The 20,686-nt window shown below is 44.9% G+C and overlaps 1 protein-coding gene across 1 annotated transcript in view; it reads left to right on the top strand.

The window, feature by feature from the left end:
- The first annotated feature begins 5,356 nt into the window (after nt 1–5,356).
- LOC138975348 (ribosomal protein S6 kinase-related protein-like) overlaps nt 5,357–20,686 on the top strand; it is a 31,271-nt gene continuing 15,941 nt past the window's right edge. Inside the window, exons 1-10 of the mRNA XM_070348013.1 lie at nt 5,357–5,591; nt 6,364–6,552; nt 6,952–7,035; nt 7,902–7,970; nt 16,580–16,652; nt 17,268–17,375; nt 18,490–18,530; nt 18,932–18,959; nt 19,736–19,825; nt 20,165–20,253. Of these exons, the coding sequence (XP_070204114.1) occupies nt 5,538–5,591; nt 6,364–6,552; nt 6,952–7,035; nt 7,902–7,970; nt 16,580–16,652; nt 17,268–17,375; nt 18,490–18,530; nt 18,932–18,959; nt 19,736–19,825; nt 20,165–20,253 (825 nt within the window). The 5' untranslated portion in view covers nt 5,357–5,537. The remainder of the gene's footprint in view (nt 5,592–6,363; nt 6,553–6,951; nt 7,036–7,901; nt 7,971–16,579; nt 16,653–17,267; nt 17,376–18,489; nt 18,531–18,931; nt 18,960–19,735; nt 19,826–20,164; nt 20,254–20,686) is intronic.

Genomic DNA, 20,686 nt, shown 5'->3' with positions numbered 1-20,686 from the left:
TCAATTTGTATGCAAGGGCAGATCAATTCACTTTGGAGGGGGGGGGGGGTTACAAAATGACTGCGAAGATACAAGTTGACGGCGCCGAAGGCGCCTAAACCTCTAGGGGGGTCCGGGGGCATGCCCCCCCGAAAATTTTTTTTATCCAAAGAAGCAAAATAGAGCTATCTGGTGCATCCTGAGCCAATAAATTACCTCTTTTTGGGGGGGGTGGGGGTGGGGGGGGTTACGTAACCCGTGTAACCCCCCCCCCCCCCCCCCCCAGATCCGCCCTTGGTATGTCCTGAAATACGCAGTGAAGTCGACTGGCCAAAACCTGGAGGGAATTCCCCGTGATGTTGACGATTCGACGTTCTATCTAGAATTACGTATCTGTTTTGATTTTATCAACACATTTTCAAATGTAAGGCTTTGAACCTTTTCACAGTTGAGGTCGAAAACTATGAGCCGAAATAAAAGTTTCAACATCATATTTTATTTCATTGATTGATTGATTGATTGATTGATCTATTTATTTATTATTTTTATCTATTTATTTCTTCATTCTTTTATTATTTTTTTCATTTATTTACTTATTCATTTATTCATTCAATTATCCAACTATTTCTCTATTTGTCGGTAGAAGTAAAAGTCCTTTATTTCGTATGTATTTATTTTTATTCGATTATTCATCTATTTATTTATTTATTGTTTATTTATGTATTTGTTTTTCTATGTAGTAACCATCATTATCTCTGTATATATATCTTTATTTACAACGTTTTACTGCAGAAAGAATTCGAAATCTTAGCTGGACAGAGTAATAGTTTTACCGCCGTGTTTGTTTGTTTTTCATTGTTCCAACCCAAAACACGAGTTATATCCCTCTAGCAAAAATTGAAAAAAGAAAATCTAGGGTTGTGAATGATAGATAAATTTCAAGATAAACTTAAAAAGTGGTATGTACGTACGTATTATCTGTTTTATTATTGAATATTGCAATAAATCATTTTGACAATCATTGTTTTTTCTTTCTTATATTTTATATTTATCTGTATCCTTTTTTAAATTTTTTTTCTCTAGGTTTTGTGTAACACTTTTTTTTTTATCTCTCTTTGCGGCTATTGTAGGTTTCATTGTTTTTGTTTGAAGCCTCAGGTAAACAGCGAAGCCGGACTTGCCTTACGCTTTTAGGATGTATGCTCAAGCCCAACTCCCAAATATGTATCCGATTTGCAATCAACAGGCCACTCAGGTACAAGCGAAGGTAAAGATTTGAACTGATCCGGCACAGGTTTGCGTCTACACACACACACTAGGCTCATACACTGACACCGCACACACACACACACACACACACACACACACACACACACACACACACACACACTGACTGACTGACACACATAAACACACACACAAAAACACACACACACACATACACATACACATACACAAACACCACCACCACACCACCACCCCGCACACACACACACACACACACACACACACTGACTGACACACATAAACACACACACAAACACACACACAAACACACACACACACACACACACACACACACACACACACACACAGTGTGTGTGAGGAAAAAAGTGTTGTGCAATTAGTGTTTGTCTGTGCACTTAAAAGACCGCTGGGTCGATATATTTGTGAACGTAACGTTTTGTTTTGTCAATAATTCAATCAATCAATCAATATGAGTCTTATATCGCGCGTATTCCGTGGGTACAGTTCTAAGCGCAGGGATTTATTCATTTTTATATTTTTATTTTTATGCATTAAACATACCTTTCTTGTCTACTTCCTGTTTCTAATCAGACTGAAAAACAGGATCTGTCAGGTCGAAAAGCATGTCATAAGATTGACATCAGCAAGGTCACAGCGGCTCAAGAGGTCAATGAGTTACTAAGTTGCACGATCAAGATAATGGTTGGTAAACAGCGTAACAGCTAGGTTTGATTGTGTTGTTGGATTTTTTTTAAATGTATCTATTAAATTTGTTGTTGATGTTGTTGTTGCTTGTCAGTGATAATAAACAAGGTAAACCAACTCTTGGTGTCGATTTTGCTTGTTAATTTGATTTTTCTCCGCGCGGCGCGCGTGTGTGTGTCAGTGTGTGTGTGTGTGTGTATGTATGTATGTGTGTGTTTGTGTGTGTGTGTGTCAGTGTGTGTGTGCCGTGTGTGTGTGTTTGTGTGTGCCGGGTGTGTGTGTATGTATGTGTGTGTTTGTGTGTGTATGTCACGGTGTGTGTGTGCCGTGTGTGTGTGTTTGTGTGTGTGTGTGTGTGTATGTGTGTGTGTGTGTTTGTGTGTGTGTGTGTGTGTGTGTGTGTGTGTGTGTGCCGTGTCAGTGTCAGTGTGTGTGTCCGCACAGCCCGGTGTGTCCGCAGTGTCACAGCGGCCGCGGTGTGCCGGGCCGTGTGTGTCTGTGTGTGTGTGTGTGTGTGTCTGTCTGTGTGTCTGTGTGTGTCATTGTGTATTAGCGAGTGTGTGTACGTGCGAGTTTGGGTACACGCGGCATGACAACTATCTGTGTTTATTAGTGGGTTTTCGGCCAGTTTTGCCTGGTGTCATTTTGGTGAAGCATAATAATAATAATAAAGTGTATTTATATTGCGCCTATCCCTTACAAAAAACAAAAATATTTGGCTCTAAGCGCATTACAACATGTGAAGGACTTGGTACAATCAAGTCTGACAAGTACAACAGCACAATATACAGTCGGTCTCTTAGGTAAAAGCAGCTTCGACAGTTAAACACTTCTACTAAAAGATCCTCTAACAATTTACAAACATAGTTAAAGAACATCGAGTTAATAGGAATTAAAAAAAAAGGTTCTTATAATAAAACTATCTAGCGAACGACGAAGAAGAAGAAGAATAAAACTATCAATGTCAATGTATAACAAGTCATTCAACGTAAATGGCCAAAGAACAACAATAAAACAATGGTGATAAAACAGTTATACTCAATGGCTAATAACGAGGCAGAGTTAAATAGTATCGACACAAGATTAAAACAAAACATATTTCTGGAGACGAATTAACAACAATAAAGCAATGGTGATAAAACAGTTTTACTCAATGGCTAATAGCGAGGCAGAATTAAATAGTATCGACACAAGATTTAAACTAAACATATTCCTGGAGACGCATTTAATAATTATACATGTATCAAATAATCAATGTACAAAATACAGCCCTCGCAAGCAACCCGCCCCCAGCCGGCCCACAGCGCGCTACGATGGCAAGCGACCCCTCTCCTTAATGTGGCAAATACTGAACAGTGCACACAACCAATTACTCGCATATACTCGTGTCGCTCACTCGCACACACACACAAACACACACACGGACAACATCGAATCACTCGCACAGGCTAGGGGTTGAAGTATTCCCGGAAGAGGTGTGTTTTTAGAGAGGACTTGAAGGAAGGGAGAGAGGTAGAAAGGCGGACAGACATGGGCAGAGAGTTCCAAATAGAGGGAGCTGTGTAGGTAAAGGCGCGCTTGCCGAAAGCGTTCAGTTTGACGCGTGGGACAACAAGGTGCCCTGCGTCAGCGGATCTGAGGTTGCGTGTGGGGACGTGTGGCTTTAAGAGCGAAGACAGGTAAGAAGGGGCAGAGTCTTGAAGGCTACGGTAACACAGGGTAGCTATTTTATATGTAATGCGTGCTTTGATTGGTAGCCAGTGAAGGGTCATGAGGAGAGGGGTGACATGGTCGCGCTTGCGCTTGCGCAGCACAAGACGTGCTGCATTGTTCATGATGCGCTGTAGGCGGTCTAGCTTGGCGTCTGGGAGGCCGGCTAGGAGCGAGTTGCAGTAATCCAGTCTCGACAAAATAAAAGCCGAAACCAGTGTCTTGGTTGCGTCGAGGGAAAGAAGGTGTCTGATTTGGCTAATCCTCCGCATTTCAAGAAAGGCGGTTCTGCAGAGTGAGTTGATGTGGGCGTCCATTGACAGGTTACTGTCAAGGTGGACACCCAGGTTTTTTACTTTGGTGCTGAATGTGACTGTGGTATCAGAAAGGGTAAGACTGGATGTTTCTGAAAGAAGCTTTAACTTTGATTGTTTGCCAACTGGCATGATCTCTGTCTTATCATCATTCATCTTGAGCTTGTTGACTGTCATCCACTGTTTGATGGAATCGCTGCATGATTCTATTGACTGCACTAACTCTGTAAACTGTTTGGTGTGTGCGGATTTTTGTAGTTGAGTGTCGTCTGCGAACATGTGGTACAGGACATTGTGGTGCTTTATGACTTTGCTTAACGGCTGCATGTACATAGTGAATAACACTGGGCCTAACACAGATCCTTGTGGGACACCATACTTTAATATGGTGTCCTCGGAGTGCTTATTCTGGATCACAACAGCCTGAGTGCGTCCAGTCAGGTAGGAGCAGAACCACCCCAGAGCCGTGCCTGTTATGCCGAATGTGGTGTTCAACCTTGCCAGCAGTATATCGTGGTCAAGGGTGTCGAACGCTGCGGATAGGTCCAACAGGGCCAGAAGCGAAACAGAGCCGCTGTCACAAGCAGTGAGAAGATCATTCGCTACCTTAAGTAGGGCTGTTTCAGTGCTGTGATCTGCGCGGTAGGCGGACTGTAATGGTTCAACCATACCTGTCTTAGCGAGATGCTCTGACAATTGGGCCAAAACAACTTTTTCAAGGACTTTCGAAACAAAAGGCAAATTGGAGACAGGGCGGTAGTTCTTGAAAGTGTTGATGTCAAGGTTAGCTTTTTTCAGGAGGGGAGTGACTACTGCATGCTTAAAAGAAGGGGGTACTTGACCGGATGTGAGGGATTGATTTATGATGTCAGTAATGACAGGGAGTAATTCCTCTAGACACTCATTTAATAGCTCTGAAGGAATTGGGTCGAGAATACAGGATTTGGGTGGAGCTTTTTCAATGATCTTCTTCACTTGGGGAAAAGATGCATGCAAATAAAGACATGCAACAGTTATATTCGAAGCAGAATTAATGTCTACTCTTTTTAAATATCAAAATTTGCCGACATTAAATGTATCCAACAGCGGACCACAATTTCCAGTATCGCTGCTAAGCCGTTCGTGCTGATAATATAATGAAATCTCAAATGGTTTAGTATTCTCAAATTGTTCCGATTCTGAAAAGGCTGAGATAAAACCAGGACTGCTCGATAACAGTTTTAACAATAACAAAGAGAAATACAGAAAACTAAAACGTAGTTATACCAATTATTTTTGGTATACATATATTTCAAATATTGTTATTTTTCTGAAGCAAAGTGAATTTTACTATCTCTTTCATTTTGAAATACGTAGGTCATTCCTGTTATCGGTTAGTTCTAACGAATCTCTTTAGAAAAGTGACCGACGCAGGCTTTCAAAGATGACATAAATTGGAGTAAAAAAATGACTTCAGCGCGGAATTCTTGGGTGTCATCTAAAATTCCAGGCCGTCTGCTCGTCAAAAATGTGACACAGACGAAGCAGTAGTTGTTTTTAACCGGAGGAGAGGCGCACGGTGGTGACTGAGGGGGATGGAAAATGGGGAACAACCAACACAAGTTACGGAAAGCGCAGTCAGTTCCCGATACACAGGTGTGTGTTTGTCATTTTGTATTATTCTAGGAGATGTTGACTTTCAATGTATACATGTATGTGTGTGTGTGAACGTGTGTGTGTGTGTGTGTGTGTGTGTGTGTGTGTGTGTGTGTGTGTGTGTGTGTGTGTGTGTGTGTGTGTGTGTGTAAAAATTCGAAATAATTTATAAGCATTGAGTGTACAGACTTTGTGAAAATAGGCCTAGTTCAGTGGTTGATTAGGTGGAAGTAGGCCTATTAAATCAACTTATATCGTTGATTGTCAATGTCAAAATGTGTATCCACTCAAGGTGAAATAGAAGCAAGTATTTCTTCATGTAACTAAGTTCACACCATGCACCAGACAGATCTTCTAAGTTCTATCAAATGGAAAATGGAAATTGTTGTTTGTAGAACTAGAACTAGAATTCATTGAATCAAGATGCTTGTTAATAAGTTAATGTGTTATAATGTTAATCATTGAATGACCTAAGACTAAGATGTCAACAGCAACCGCATCATACTTCAGTGAGTTGCTGATGATATTCCTGGAATGGAAACAGAAGTTTTCTCAGCTTCAAATTGATCTAGAAAACCTATTTTTGTCGAAAAGGAATTTACAATATATATAGAGCCTAGAGGTCATTTCATTATCCATGCTCGTAATCCTAAAAAAAAGTAATATTAAAGTTTAACAAAGTGGCTTGAGAACTGATGAGTCAGTCACACTCCCAGGTCCCCCACACTGGTCCACTGCCTCTCATGTGCTCATGATCAGAAAAACTTTGCAGAGTCTGTCTCCTGACGCCAGTTTTGTGCGAGAGAAGTCCCGCAGTTCACAGCGACTCAACGACCACAAGCACAAGGATGGAAAGCACGGCAAAGGACAGGACAAAGTTGACCACAAGATACCGGTCACCGAGGCCCTCTTCTTGCCACACTTTCCTCTCAGGGGGGAGATTGAGGACCATGATTTTGAGGTACGTTGTTTGTTACTTTTGTTGTTGTTGGTTTGACGGGTTTGTCATTGTGTGTGTGTGTGTGGTATGTCTATGCTGCTGTGTGTTTGTTTCTTACTCAGTTACAATGCGTGTGAATCACATTTTGTGTATGTGGCTTTGTGTATGTGTACGTTTGCATGTGTGTCACTCTGTGTGTGTATGTGTGTGTGTGTAAGTCACTGTATTCTGTATGCTTCATTGCTTTTATACAAATTACAATGTGTATGCATGTTCCGCTTTGGAATTGCTCATGTGTGTGTTTGTGTATGGGCACTGGTGTGAGTGAGCGTGTGTCAAATACATGTATTTGTGGCAAAGTATCATTCTTTACTGAAACTCTGACAGCAATGTAACTGTGTACGTTGGGTTTTTTACCAGGTGGTGGAGGTGATCGCTCAGGGAGCTTTCGGCAATGTGCTGAAAGCACAGCGAGAAGATGACAAACAGTTTTACGCTATAAAGGTTGGTCGCTGATTTTGAGTTTGAGTAGTCTTTTAATCAATGTTTTGGTCAGATTCAGTAGTGACACTGCCACTTCTAGGTCTGCATACATGTCCATAATCTTAGAGAAACGGTTCTTTAAAGAAAGGGGGGGGGGGGGGGGGTGGTCTTAAAATGGAGGTAAACTTACAACACAGGGAGACAGTTTGAGAAAGTAGGATCTTAAAAGGGTAGGGGGTTGGTGGTCGCTATATATTATTGAAGGCCCTCAGCTTGAAGGTTGTCTGTGCACCAAGACCTGATTTTCATTGACTTTATCTTCATGGTGTCGACACAATTACCTCCATCATGTGACCATTGATGGTAATATACGTTATTTGCGTTTTTGACCAAAATATGACATTTTACACAGATCTCGACAGTCATTGTTCTCCAAGACCGCGATAGCGGTCGAGGTGAACAATGACTGTCAAGATCTGTGTAAAATGTCATATTTTGGTCAAAAACGCAAATAACCTTTATGTATCGATCGAATTCCTTTCAGGTACTGACTTTGTTGTTGTTTTGACGATTGAACGAGCACACACACACATGCAATCAAACACATACCCTAAGCTACATATTTGGGCGTTTCAGGTTGACCGAAACTTCAAAGAAACTACAAAACACACGTCATGTACTGACTTTGTTGTTGTTTTGACGATTGAACGAGCACACACACATGCAATCAAACACATGACGTGTGTTTTGTAGTTCCTTTGAAGTTTCGGTCAACCTGAAACGCCCAAATATGAAGTTTTGTAGGCCTCTGACGTCACATGGCTCAAAGAAGGGAAATCCAATGTCCAATCGATACGTTAATGTATGTTAATGATGGTGTTTTGCAGGTGCTTGAGAAGCAGCAGATAATCAAGGAGAATGCAATAAAACAGTGCAAAGATGAGGCTACCATTCAGGTAATATCGGTTCTGTGTGTGTACATGTCTGAGTGAACAAAAGACGAGAGTAACTGTCGTCTTAAAGTTAAAGGCACACACAGCTTCACTTAAAGTTAAAGGCTCACACAGCTTCACTTAAAGTTAAAGGCACACACAGCTTCACTTAAAGTTAAAGGCTCACACAGCTTCACTTAAAGTTAAAGGCTCACACAGCTTCACTTAAAGTTAAAGGCACACACAGCTTCACTTAAAGTTAAAGGCTCACACAGCTTCACTTAAACCATCAGTTTCTGGTCACAGACACCGTCAGGCTTTTACACACAGTACAAACACTCTTTCGTTTAAACACTCACAGATTGAGAACATCGTAGGTGTCCACCATAAAGAGCGAGTATTTTTCAAAGAATTTATTTTTGCGTGGCCAGCCGGATTGTCTGATACCACAATCGGACGCCTCGCTTTGGCGCTAGAACTAACTTTTAAAATCTAGATAATAAATTGACAGCTTGTAACACAAAAATTCTTAAATCATAAAAGATTTCTATTTTCATCAAGACATCAGTACAACTCAAAGTTTTGAAAGTTTTAAACAAGTCGCGTAAGGCGAAAATACAATATTTAGTCAAGTAGCTGTCGAACTCACAGAATGAAACTGAACGCAATGCCATTTTTCAGCAAGACCGTATACTCGTAGCATCGTCAGTCCACCGCTCATGGCAAAGGCAGTGAAATTGACAAGAAGAGCGGGGTAGTAGTTGCGCTAAGAAGGATAGCACGCTTTTCTGTACCTCTCTTTGTTTTAACTTTCTGAGCGTGTTTTTAATCCAAACATATCATATCTATATGTTTTTGGAATCAGGAACCGACAAGGAATAAGATGAAAGTGTTTTTAAATTGATTTGGACAATTTAATTTTGATAATAATTTTTATATATTTAATTTTCAGAGCTTGTTTTTAATCCGAATATAACATATTTATATGTTTTTGGAATCAGCAAATGATGGAGAATAAGGTAAACGTAAATTTAATATCATATTCTTACTCCGAATCACATTAGCATTGAGTCACCTGAGATGCTTATCACTGAAAAACGCTTACCCGGCTAAAGAATTTAAAGGGAAGCAACCCCATCACCAAAACGAAAGTGAAAGTAGCTTTGGTAATGGGCCAGTACACCGGGAGTTACCTCCCATACGGGTGTATGCCACGTCACTTCCTCTAGGAACACGTGCCTATTATCATACGTCTTTTTCACCTCGGAGAGGACGGTTTACTTTTTGACGCTCTGTGGCTGACCTTGGTGTTTGAGTGACACCCGCCGGCCACGTTACCCAGCTTGTCTGCTCGCCTTGCCTACAGTTTGGTGAGCTCGTTCCCGTTTGTTGTTGGTTGTTTGCGCTGTTTCGTTACTGTACGTTGTCCGTTTTTTACGGACTTGTGTGTCAGTGACTTGCGTGTTTCGCCATTTTGTTGTGTGAGTTAGTTAGCTAACTCGTGTGACTTTGCTAGTAGCTCTGCGTGCCCTCTTTCTGTTTGGGCAAGTGTAGCTTTAGTATTTTGTTGACGCGTAAGCGTGTGTGTTTACTGTGTTTTCAGTCGTTTTGACTTACGTTTCAGTAAATCTTTTTGGCTTTGCCACGTGTTGTTGACGTTTGTGTCAGTGTCTTGCGTGTCGCCATTTTGTTGTGTGAGTTAGTTTTCTAGCTCGTGTGACTTTGTTTGTAGCTCTCCGTGCCTCTGCTTGTGGGGCAAGTTTAGCTATAGTATTTTGTTAACGCATTAGTGCGTGTGTTTACTGAATTTTCCAGTCGTTTAGACTTATGTTTCAGTAAATTTTTTCGCGTTGCCACGTGTTGTTGTCAACATGTCTGATTCAGACAAGCGCCGTGGCAAGTCGGACCCCAAGGGGAAAATTAAGGCTAAGTCTTCCTCTTCCAAAGCAACGTTACTTGTTACAGACCAAGAGCGTAACACTTTGTTGGCTGTACCAATTTCGGCGCCTAGCGCTGTTACTACTTCTGCTTCTTTTGCGGCGCCTAGCGCTACTGTTACTTCTGCACCTGTCTCTACATCGGAGACTTCGTCTTCTTTGTTAGCACCTGGACAAGGTGCGTTGGTTTCCTCTCTGTTAAAGTCACTGGTTCCAGAAATCCGCAGCTTGGTGCAGGCAGAATTTCAGCGTTCCGTCGCCAGCAGTTCGGCGTTTCCGGCATCTGGCAGTGACGTCCGGGCATTGGCTTCCGTGTCTTTGTCCTCCACTTCCGGCTTGGAGCAGCGTCCTCCCTCTTCAGCGTCGGTTGGTAAGCAGAGCTGGTCCGATAGCCCTCGTGAGGCGCCTGGACGTTCTCCTTCGGGGGACAGCTCTTTCGCATCGGGTCACGACCGATACCTTGCTGATCTTTCATTTCCGGCGATAACCTACGAGGCCCCGGACTTGTTCGAACAGCGGCGGCAGTCGGTTTCGACTGCCGCATTTCCGGCACTTGCCGGAAGTGATGATCCGTCCGCTCCGGCACGCTATGGCGGTCGCGGCAGGATGGAGTATTCACTGACTTCCGGTCCTTCCGGATCGCGAAGTCAACCAGTGCAGTCTTCACTTCCGCATTTTGCGGTTCCGTTGACTACACTTCCGGTTTCGGCCGGAAACGCTTCTTCCTCTTCTGGTGGTTCCTTCCGGATACCAGATAGTGGATTACAGCGTGCGCCTTCCGGCTTTCAAGCGCCTAGGCTTGAGCAGGCATCACTCCACTCAGTCGGGGGAGTGACGTCAGCTCATCCAGCTCCGGTTTTTGCGGATGGTCGTCCTGCTTACCCTTTACCTTCACAGGATTTTGGGCGGCAGGATGACGTTAGTGCTCAGGCTTTTCCGGTTTCCGGTTTGCCAGGGCATGCTTCTGCTTCCGGAACTGGTGACTTCGGTCAGGGTTCCACGTGTGACTATTCTGATGCTCCATCAGTGGTCAGCGAGGAGTCGCGGGGCGTGTTTCCGTCGAAGCTCAAGTCTGTTCTTGACGTCGCGGCGGAAGTAACGTCTCGTTATTTTCCTGAAGGGGTGGTGGCTGCGGACTCTTCCGCATCATTCGTTCCTTCTGCCATGGCGGACTTCCGGCCGGCACAGGAGGATGTTTCTTCCTTCCGGTTCGCCGAGTCTCCGTCAGTGGCTTACCAACTTTCGCATTCACTGGTTCGTCCAGCACATGCGGGGAGTGGTATTCGGCCAGTGCCTGTTCCGTTACTGCTTCCTTTTGGTCCAGTTCCGGAATCAGCTCAGCAGTGGGTGGCTTCAGCTGCCCAAGCCTCTTCCTTCGTGCCTACGGCCAATAGGAAGCTTGGCATGCCCAATCAGAGCCAGAATTGGCTGGCGTCTTTTGCACTCCCTAGGGCTACCCTTCCGGTTTCCCGGGAATTGCTGCCTCTTCTGACTAAACCGATCAAGCGTGATTCGGTTTTGCCGGTTTCCGAGGCTTCCCTCCTCTCTGCTGAGGAGGTTGGACGTCGGCAGATCGAACTGTCCTCCATTGCGGAGACTCTCGTTCGGGCTCTGTCTCGGGCATTGACCGATTCGCTAGTTCCTTTCACTCTCAGTGAAGAACAGAATGCGGACGATGTCTCTGCGCTTTTGGCCGCATTGGCCAAGGTCAATGAGGAACAATTGCGTCTTTCCTCCCTGCAGTACACCCAAGCGGTACTCTGCAGGAGGGATCTCTTCCTCTCGCAGTCCCAATTCACGGAACTGGCTACTAGGGAGACCTTGAGAGTCTCCCCGGTCTCAGAGGAGTCTCTCTTCTGTCCGCTGGCACTGGATGCCAGACAGAAGGAGATTCAGTCAAACAAGGACAGTCAGTTCCTTGACTACACTCTGAAGGGGGTGAAACAGTCTCAGCCTTCTAAACAGAAGCAGGCTCAGACATCGTCTAACCCCAAGCCAGCTCAGAAGCGGCAGGCTCCGCCGGCCGCTCGTGGTGGGAAGAAGAGGACGGCATCGGGGAGGGGGCGTGGCGGCTCTGGAAGTAAGCCACACCCCCAATGAAGCGCTCCCGATCTCACCTCCCTCCCGCCCTTCCGTCGGGCTTCCGTCTACTCTGGCGGGAGGAAAAGGCGCCTCTTACCCGAGTGCCTCCGCGGTTCAAGCCCCCCTTCTCGCAAGAAGCACGTTCCGTCTTGCAGTCGGAAATCAGATCTACCAGTTTCGCGCACTCCCTTTCGGGCTGTCTCTCGCACCATGGATTTTCACCATGGTGGTGAGACAGGTCTGTGCACTGGTGAGGTCCCAGGGTATCCGTCTGCGGGCTTATCTGGACGACTGGCTCATCATGAACCAGTCCCAGAGCGGCTGTTCGCAGGATACCCTGACGGTTCTTCGAGAATCCAACTCGTTGGGGTTCTCGATCAACCGGGTAAAGTCGGAGCTGACCCCGTCACAGACATTCACTTATCTGGGGATGTCTTTCGACACGGTCGCTTGGACTGTCCAGCCTTCTCAGAGAAGGGTGGACAAGCTCCAAGCCCAGATTCGCTCCACTTTACCTCTCCTGATGGCTTCCATCCGCTCGCTCGCCTCCATCTTGGGGCAGATGGAGTCTATGGCTCTTCTGGTTTCACTGGGCCGGGTCCACAAACGTCCGCTTCAGTTCGCGCTGAAGCCGTTTGTGGACTCTCCTCTGGTGGACTGGGACGCCCTCATCCCTTTGCAGGGATGGTTCCAGTCTGCGACCCTTCCGTGGTTGGACACGGAGTGGGTCTGCAGAGGTGTTCCGATCGTCGTGCCCCTCCCCGACCTGGACCTCTTTACAGATGCGTCCAGGGAGGGTTGGGGGGCACATACAGATCTTCAGACTACTTCCGGTCTGTGGACGACGGAGCAGTCCTTGTGGCACATCAACTTGCTGGAGCTAGAGGCAGTTGCTCTAGCTCTGGCCAAGTTTCTGCCCTCCCTGTACGCCAAACATGTTCGTCTGTTTACAGACAACATGACAGTGGCGGCGTACATCAACAAGCAGGGAGGCTCGCGGTCCCCGTCTCTCTCGGAGAGGGCTTGCGAGATCCTGGTGTGGTGCTTTCAGCATCATATCACGATCTCGGCCAGGTACCTTCCAGGGAGGCTGAACACTTTGGCGGATGCGCTCAGTCGTTCCGGTACAGTGCTTCAGTCGGAGTGGACGATCACTCACGGGGCACTGCTTCGCCTTTGGGCCCAGGTCCAAAAGCCTCTGGTGGACCTTTTTGCCACAAGGTACTCAAAGAGGCTTCCGGTGTTCGTCTCGCCATTCCCGGACCCTCAGGCATGGCGAGTGAACGCTCTGGACTTTCCCTGGACGGGTCTGGAGGCGTACGCCTTTCCTCCCTTTCCGTTACTCAGCCGAGTAATCCGGAAAGCGGAGATGGAGGAGCCGGCCCTTCTTCTTCTGGTCGCTCCTCTGTGGCCGTCGCAGGTCTGGTTTCCAGATCTTCTTCGGCTCGCCCAAGGGCCCCCCATTCCTCTCGCACTCGTGCGAGGGGAACTAGTGCAGCCCCGAACAGGCATTCCACACGAGGAGCCCAGTCTTCTGAAGCTTCACGTGTGGAAGTTGTTCGGGACTCGCTGAAGCGCTCTGGGGCGTCGTCTTTGACTCTGGACTTGGTGGCTCGCTCGCATAGAGCGTCCACCTCTTCAGTTTATGCTTCCCACTGGAAGGCATGGACTGCCTGGTGTTCAGCTAGAGGGGTGAGTTCGGTGGCTCCGCGCTCTATTCAGGTCGCTAACCACCTCTCTTTCATGTCTTCGCAGGGCGCCTCAGTCTCCTCGTTGAGGGTCCGGCGCTCCGCTATCTCGGCGACTCTTAAGCAGATTGGTCGTTCTGTTCGAGTCGGGGGCGTTATAGCTGCAGTCATTAAAGGGGCTGCTCTTAAGGAAGCTAAAGCTCGTTTGCCCGCTCCCAAGTGGGACTTGTTTTTAATCCTGGAATTCCTTCGTTCTGCGGATTTTGAGCCTTTAAGCGAGGCCAGTCTGTTCAATGTCACTCGCAAAGCGCTGTTTCTCCTTTTGTTGGCTACGGCCCGACGGGGTAGCGAGGTCCACGCCCTGTCGGGTCAGCCTGGAGATATCTCCTTTGAGCCGGACGGTTCCGCATCTTTGCGTTTCCGGCCTGATTTCCTGGCCAAGAATCAGTCTCCGGGGCAGGCCTCTCCGCTGGTTAGAGTTAAGGCTCTGACCAGCGCGTTGGCCCCGGATGACCCCGATTCGGTCAATTGCCCTGTGAGGGCACTTCGTCTGTACTTAGCCCGGACTCAGCCGATTCGGTCTAGTTCTCAGAAGTTGTTGTTTATCTCTCTCCTTACTAGGCGCGAGAAAGATTTGTCGAAGGTAACGTTGGCCCGGTGGGTGTCCTCGCTCATCAAGCAGGCTTATGAGTGGAGTCGCACAAAGAGGGGGGGGGTTATGCCCTCCTTGCCACTTGACTCGGCCCGAGCCCATGAAACGAGGGCGTGGGCATCCTCTCTGGCAGTTCTGCGCTCCAGACGTCTAGAGGAGGTGCTGACAACTGCGTATTGGCGTTCCGAAGATGTTTTCATAAACTTTTATCTTCGGGACGTCACAGCTCTTCGACAGGATGGCTCCAGAGGCCTTCCAGCGCTCATAGCAGCAGGCCAGTTCCTGTCCAGAACTTGATGGTGAGTTTTGATTCATTTCTAGCCCACCGCCTTGTTGATGTTATCTGCTAATGTGATTCGGAGTAAGAATATGATATTAAATGGAAAATTTCCTAAATAAATTATCATTTAATTAATATACTTACCCGAATCACATACTGTATTCCCTCCCACCTGCCCCGCTTATGGTTTTAAGATTTTTTAAAGCCGTATGATAATAGGCACGTGTTCCTAGAGGAAGTGACGTGGCATACACCCGTATGGGAGGTAACTCCCGGTGTACTGGCCCATTACCAAAGCTACTTTCACTTTCGTTTTGGTGATGGGGTTGCTTCCCTTTAAATTCTTTAGCCGGGTAAGCGTTTTTCAGTGATAAGCATCTCAGGTGACTCAATGCTAATGTGATTCGGGTAAGTATATTAATTAAATGATAATTTATTTAGGAAATTTTCCATTTGGATCGTTTTATAAATTTTTATTATTTTTTACAATTTTCAGATTTTTAATGACCAAAGTCATTAATTGATTTTTAAGCCACCAAGCTGAAATGCAATACCGAAGTCCGGGCTTCGTCGAAGATTACTTGACCAAAATTTCAACCAATTTGGTTGAAAAATGAGGGCGTGACAGTGCCGCCTCAACTTTCACGAAAAGCCGGATATGACGTCATCAAAGACATTTATCAAAAAAATGAAAAAAACGTTCGGGGATATCATACCCAGGAACTCTCATGTCAAATTTCATAAAGATCGGTCCAGTAGTTTGGTCTGAATCGCTCTACACGCACGCACGCACACACGCACGCACACACATACACCACGACCCTCGTTTCGATTCCCCCTCGATGTTAAAATATTTAGTCAAAACTTGACTAAATATAAAAAGGGAGCCCGGAAGCAGGTCACTCAAAGGCCGTGTTTCCGCAAGCAGACAATTTTCTTTGAAGCCAACCGCCGCCGATAAGTTTGTGTGACTCGCAGTCGTTTGTTGCATTTTAGATTCAGAGGTACGTAATGACATGCTATTGCAGATATAGCGAGTCACATTGAAATCACAAACTGACAACGAAATTGTGAAAAAAAGAAAAGTGTGTGACACGGGTTCATGATGGCTCAGAGGTAAAATAAACCACAAAATCTGGTGTGTGGTTTACGCGAGCTAAATAGCCATTAAAACGAACTGTGTCATTTAATGCTGTTAAATGCTATAACAAGTGTGTTCCATAAGGTTAGAACTGCTTTTTTTGTGAGAAGATTTAAATCGTTCTGTAAACCATTTGAGGAAGACTGGGCCTTAAACTAAGCTCTCTGTAGTGTGTGTATGTGTGAAAGCGCAAAGTACATTGACAAGGCTACCATTCAGTCAAATCTGGGTTCTGTGTGTGTGTGTATGGTTCAATGGATTGTCAGCTAGTGTAACGGTTGTCTTGAAGTTAAGTTCTCTGTAGTCTGTGTGTGTGTGTGTGTGTGTGTGTGTGTGTGTGTGTGTGTGTGTGTGTGTGTGTGTGTGTGTGTGTGTGTGTGTGTGTGTGTGTGTGTGTGTGTGCATGATATTTAATAATATGACGTGAAATTCGGAGCATGAACATGTGCCACTCTGTTGTAGTGTTGTATAGATCTGTAACTTTCAAATTCTTGTTTTTTTGCTGAACAGTATGACTTACTCAAGTTACTGGGAACAGTTACCTGATTTTCCTTGTTTGTTCAGGCCTGAAAGTGGCGAGTATTTTACTCGCCATGGCGAGTAGAAACATGTACCTGGTAACCTGGCGAGTAGAAATGTTCATCTACTCGCCAAATGCGAGTAAAGTTGCTGAAACAAATTGTTGGTTTGGATAGTAAAGTTTGCTCTCTGGCTAGTAAATGTTCAGAATCACTAGCCAAAGGCGAGTACACCATTTGTTGGACTTTTGGGGCTGCTGTTTTAGTTTGGGTGTGCATATTTTCTTTTGTACTTTGCTCTTACATTTGCCTTTATTTTACATAATTATTTGCAGCAAATGGCTGGAGAGCATCCGCTTATCGTCAAAGCCTACGAGTACTGGCAATCACGACGCAATCTGTACATAGGTAAGCTCTGCGGCTCCGTGACTTTTTCATCTGCAACTGGCCTGGTGGGTCTTTCCCGCTAGGCATCCCCCAATTTGATTTTGTCATGCTCAGCCTGGCTCATGGCAGAGCCAGCTTTGCAAATCAGAAGCTGGAAAACCTACAGTCTGTCAGCAGCTTGTGTTGTGTTTTTGCTACATTGTATAATATTTATGGTTCAGGGAAACAGGAGTTCTTGAAATTTAAATCTTGTGCTATGTTTTTGCAAGTGTAAGTCGTGACACTTCCAGAAATCTGTCTTATTGTAATGCAAACTATTTAAAGCACACCTAATACAGAGTTTACATTATAATAATGGGTGAGGGGGGGGGAGCAATTAAATATTAAACCCTTATGTTAGACAGGTAGCCATGAGAAAATCATTAGAATCCTTTTCCTTTTTTTTTTTATTGGCCAGAGACTGAGTAGCATTTGGATGTATGGACATCCAGCTGTCTGGGGACGAACTTAACATTTATGTTTTCTTGGATGTTATTGAAGCTTGATCTTTTAAACTCCACACACTTCCAGTATATTTTGAGATTTGTACAGGTATATTTCTGGATTAATGAATGGTATGTATCCCTGTTGTTGCAGTGTTAGAATACATTCCTTACGGCGAGTTGTTCACGCTGTGGACATTTCATGGTGCCTTCCCAGAGCAACTGGTCAAGATCTACATCTCTGAAATGGCAATGGTCTTGGGTATGTGTGACTGTGCCTGTCTGTGTGGAGTTGGGAGTGATTTGTAGGTATTGGTGGCAGGGGAAAGAGAATGTGAGTGTGTGTGGGTGAGAGAGAGAGAGAGAGAGTGAGAGAGAAATTGTGTGTGTGAGAAAGAGAGAGTGTGTGTGGGTGAGAGAGAGAGAGAGAGAGTGAGAGAGAAATTGTGTGTGTGAGAAAGAGAGAGTGTGTGTGGGTGAGAGAGAGAGAGAGTGAGAGAGAAATTGTGTGTGTGAGAAAGAGAGAGTGTGTGTGGGTGAGAGAGAGAGAGAGAGTGAGAGAGAAATTGTGTGTGTGAGAAAGAGAGAGTGTGTGGGTGAGAGAGAGAGAGAGAGTGAGAGAGAAATTGTGTGTGTGAGAAAGAGAGAGTGTGTGTGTGTGTTAGTAATTTGTGCGTACATACACACACGTTTGCTTGAGATTGAGATAGATTGTGTGTGAGAGAGTGTGTTAGCAAGAGAGACAAGCTGAAGCTGTGCTGAAAACGGGTGTGACCATTTTTCGTTATTTTCATTATTATCTTTTCAGATGTGGATCTGTTTGTGCAAAACAAAATTCAGTGTGGAACGACGGGCGCAGTGGCGTGTTGGTAAGACGTCGGCCTCCTAATCGGGAGGTCGTGAGTTCGAATCCCGGTCGCTGCCGCCTGGTGGGTTAAGAGTGGACATTTTTCCGATCTCCCAGGTCAACTTATGTGCAGACCTGCTAGTGACTTAACCCCCTTCGTGTGTACACGCAAGCACAAGACCAAGTGCGCACGGAAAAGATCCTGTAATCCATGTCAGAGTTCGGTGGGTTATGGAAACACAAAAATACCCAGCATGCCCACTCAACGAAAGCGGAGTGAAGCTGACTATGCTCTCAGAGTATAGTGTGGGGAACCCAAATGGGCAAACGAGCTCACACGTCACTAGACAATTCTGGAACGCTGAAGAAGAAGAACAGTGTGGAACGGTGAAACAGAACTGCTCCAATATCACCCCTCCCTCCTTTCTTTGGCTTTAATGATTATGCAACTGTATATAACTGAAATCCTGATGATTTATTTTTAATTTTGGGGAAAACTGTTCTTATCTTTGAAACTTCTCGTTTTCAGATTACTTGCATAACAGTGGTGTAATCTACAGAGACGTGAAGGTACGAATTTTTGATTGCTAAACTTCCTGCGTGACCCACATCAGTCGAAGCATTTTACAACATTTTTATGAGATACAGCTCTGTCTTGAAATAGCAGTCAAACATTTATGGAGTGGTTTGGTTTTTTGGTGTGTATGTGCGTGAGCCTGAGAAACATTCCTGTGAAGTATGCCATTGCACACTGCCAAAGTAAAGTGTTAAATCTGTGTTTCCATGTAGCGACATGAAGGTTGCGGCAGCGGCAAAACCGATTCATTCATTTAATAAAAAAATGTGTGTTTCCACATGTACTTCACAGCTGCAGATTAGCGTACGGAAGTGAATAATTTTGTCATTTGTACTTCTCTTCCTGTGCGGCGTGTCTGATTGTGATTAAAACCCTTTTTTTCTCCTGGTTTCAGATGGAAAATATTTTGCTGGACTCTTCTGGTGAGTGATATACTCTGAGCAGCAGGTTATTTTCATATAGAACTGTGGGAGTGGTGTAATTAATTAATTACCAATGAGTGTTAAAATCAATAAATGAGCATTTTGATTAGCAGATCATTAACATTTAAAATGCATTTGACAGACTTGGTGTTGTTGAAAATAAGATGAAAAGGTTGTGGGTGATTACCGGCAGTCTCACTCTCTCTGTTTGACAAAGTAGAAGCGTGATCCTAAACATGCTTGTTATGTATATTATATCCATAAATTGTTGAATAAAACACTGTTTAAACCAAGCATGAGAAGCAAATGGAGGTAAGTGCAGCAAACTCTCCTATTGTATTATGATTTGGCGGTGAGAATGTTGTGTCTTTTGAAGAAAATCTTCCTGCATACTCATGTTTGAAAGTTGGACAGGTGTTGTTTCATAGTCAAGCAGTAAACAGTGCCATAGTTATGTGTGAATCAACGCCTGTCTTATTTTTCATTTTAGCCAGGAATAACAAAATTTAGTCAAATCGTGATGTAGTCGAACCTGTCTTTAACGACCACCAAAGGGGCAGACCAAAAGTGGTTATTATTGAAAGGTGAATTATATGGAAAAAAATCTTCAGAGATTCATCAAGGTGGTTGTACAGTTTGGCAGGTGTTCTTTTTAGAGAGGTGGTCGCAATGACAGGTTTGACTGTATTTGGTTTCTGATTGTGAAAGGGGTTAACCTTTTTATGCCATTTTCCTTCTTTTTGGCTGTTTTTCATCGTCATCTCTGGTGTTGGCAGGTCACATGCAGCTGACAGACTTCGGCCTGGCCAAGTGGCTCCAGGGCGGCGGACAGACACGCACCGTCTGTGGAACTCTGCAGTACATGGGTGAGGAGTGTGCTTGTGTGTGTGTTAGAGAGAGAGAGAGTGTGTGTGTGTGTATGCATGTGTGTGAGTGTTTGTGTGTATGTTTGTGTGTGTGTATGTGTGTGTGTGTGTGTGTGTGTGTGTGTGTGTGTGTGTGTGTGTGTGTGTGTGTGTGTGTGTGTGTGTGTGTGCACGCCCACATATGTATTGATGCATGACTTCTTTTGTTTTATCACACCTGGCTGAACAAAATCTAATGTGATGGAACAACCAAAAGCTATTTATTATCATTTTTATTTTTTTATTATTAATACATGTATTATTATTTATTACTATTATTATCTAGTGTTGATGTTTCAGCGCCGGAAGTGTTAACAGTGTACCCGTATGACCATGCTGCGGACTGGTGGTCCTTGGGCGTCCTCATGTTCACCATGCTAGTCGGCAAGGTAATTGGAGAAGGGCATCCGGTGTCACGAACTGAAACCTCTGCTGAACAATCCTTCTCATTGCGGTCAATGCGCATGCGCCAATCTTGGACTTAAAAAAATGCGACCCTTTGACCGAACGAACCATGGGTTAGGGTTAGGATTAGGGTTAGGGTAAGGGTTAGGGTTAGGTTGTTCACGACCTGATTAATCTCCCCATGTTAGCGCATGCGCATTGACCACAGTGAGAAGGATTTTTCAGGCAGAGTTTTCAGTTCGTGACACCGGGTAGAGGAATGAGGGCAGTAGGGGGAAAAAGAGAGAAAGAATGGGAGGGGTGAAAGAGTGTGTGTGTGTGGGGGTGGGGGGGGGGGGGGGGGGGGAGAAACTAAGATTGTAGAAGATGAAAAAGAGTGTGAATTATCTTTAGTAACCTTTTCTTTTACATCCTTTC

This window comes from Littorina saxatilis, linkage group LG9 (assembly GCF_037325665.1).
Source record: "Littorina saxatilis isolate snail1 linkage group LG9, US_GU_Lsax_2.0, whole genome shotgun sequence".
In the NCBI taxonomy this organism is placed as follows: domain Eukaryota; kingdom Metazoa; phylum Mollusca; class Gastropoda; order Littorinimorpha; family Littorinidae; genus Littorina; species Littorina saxatilis.
The sequence above is the reverse complement of the archived record's forward strand: the minus strand, read 5'-3'. Positions and strand labels throughout refer to the sequence as shown.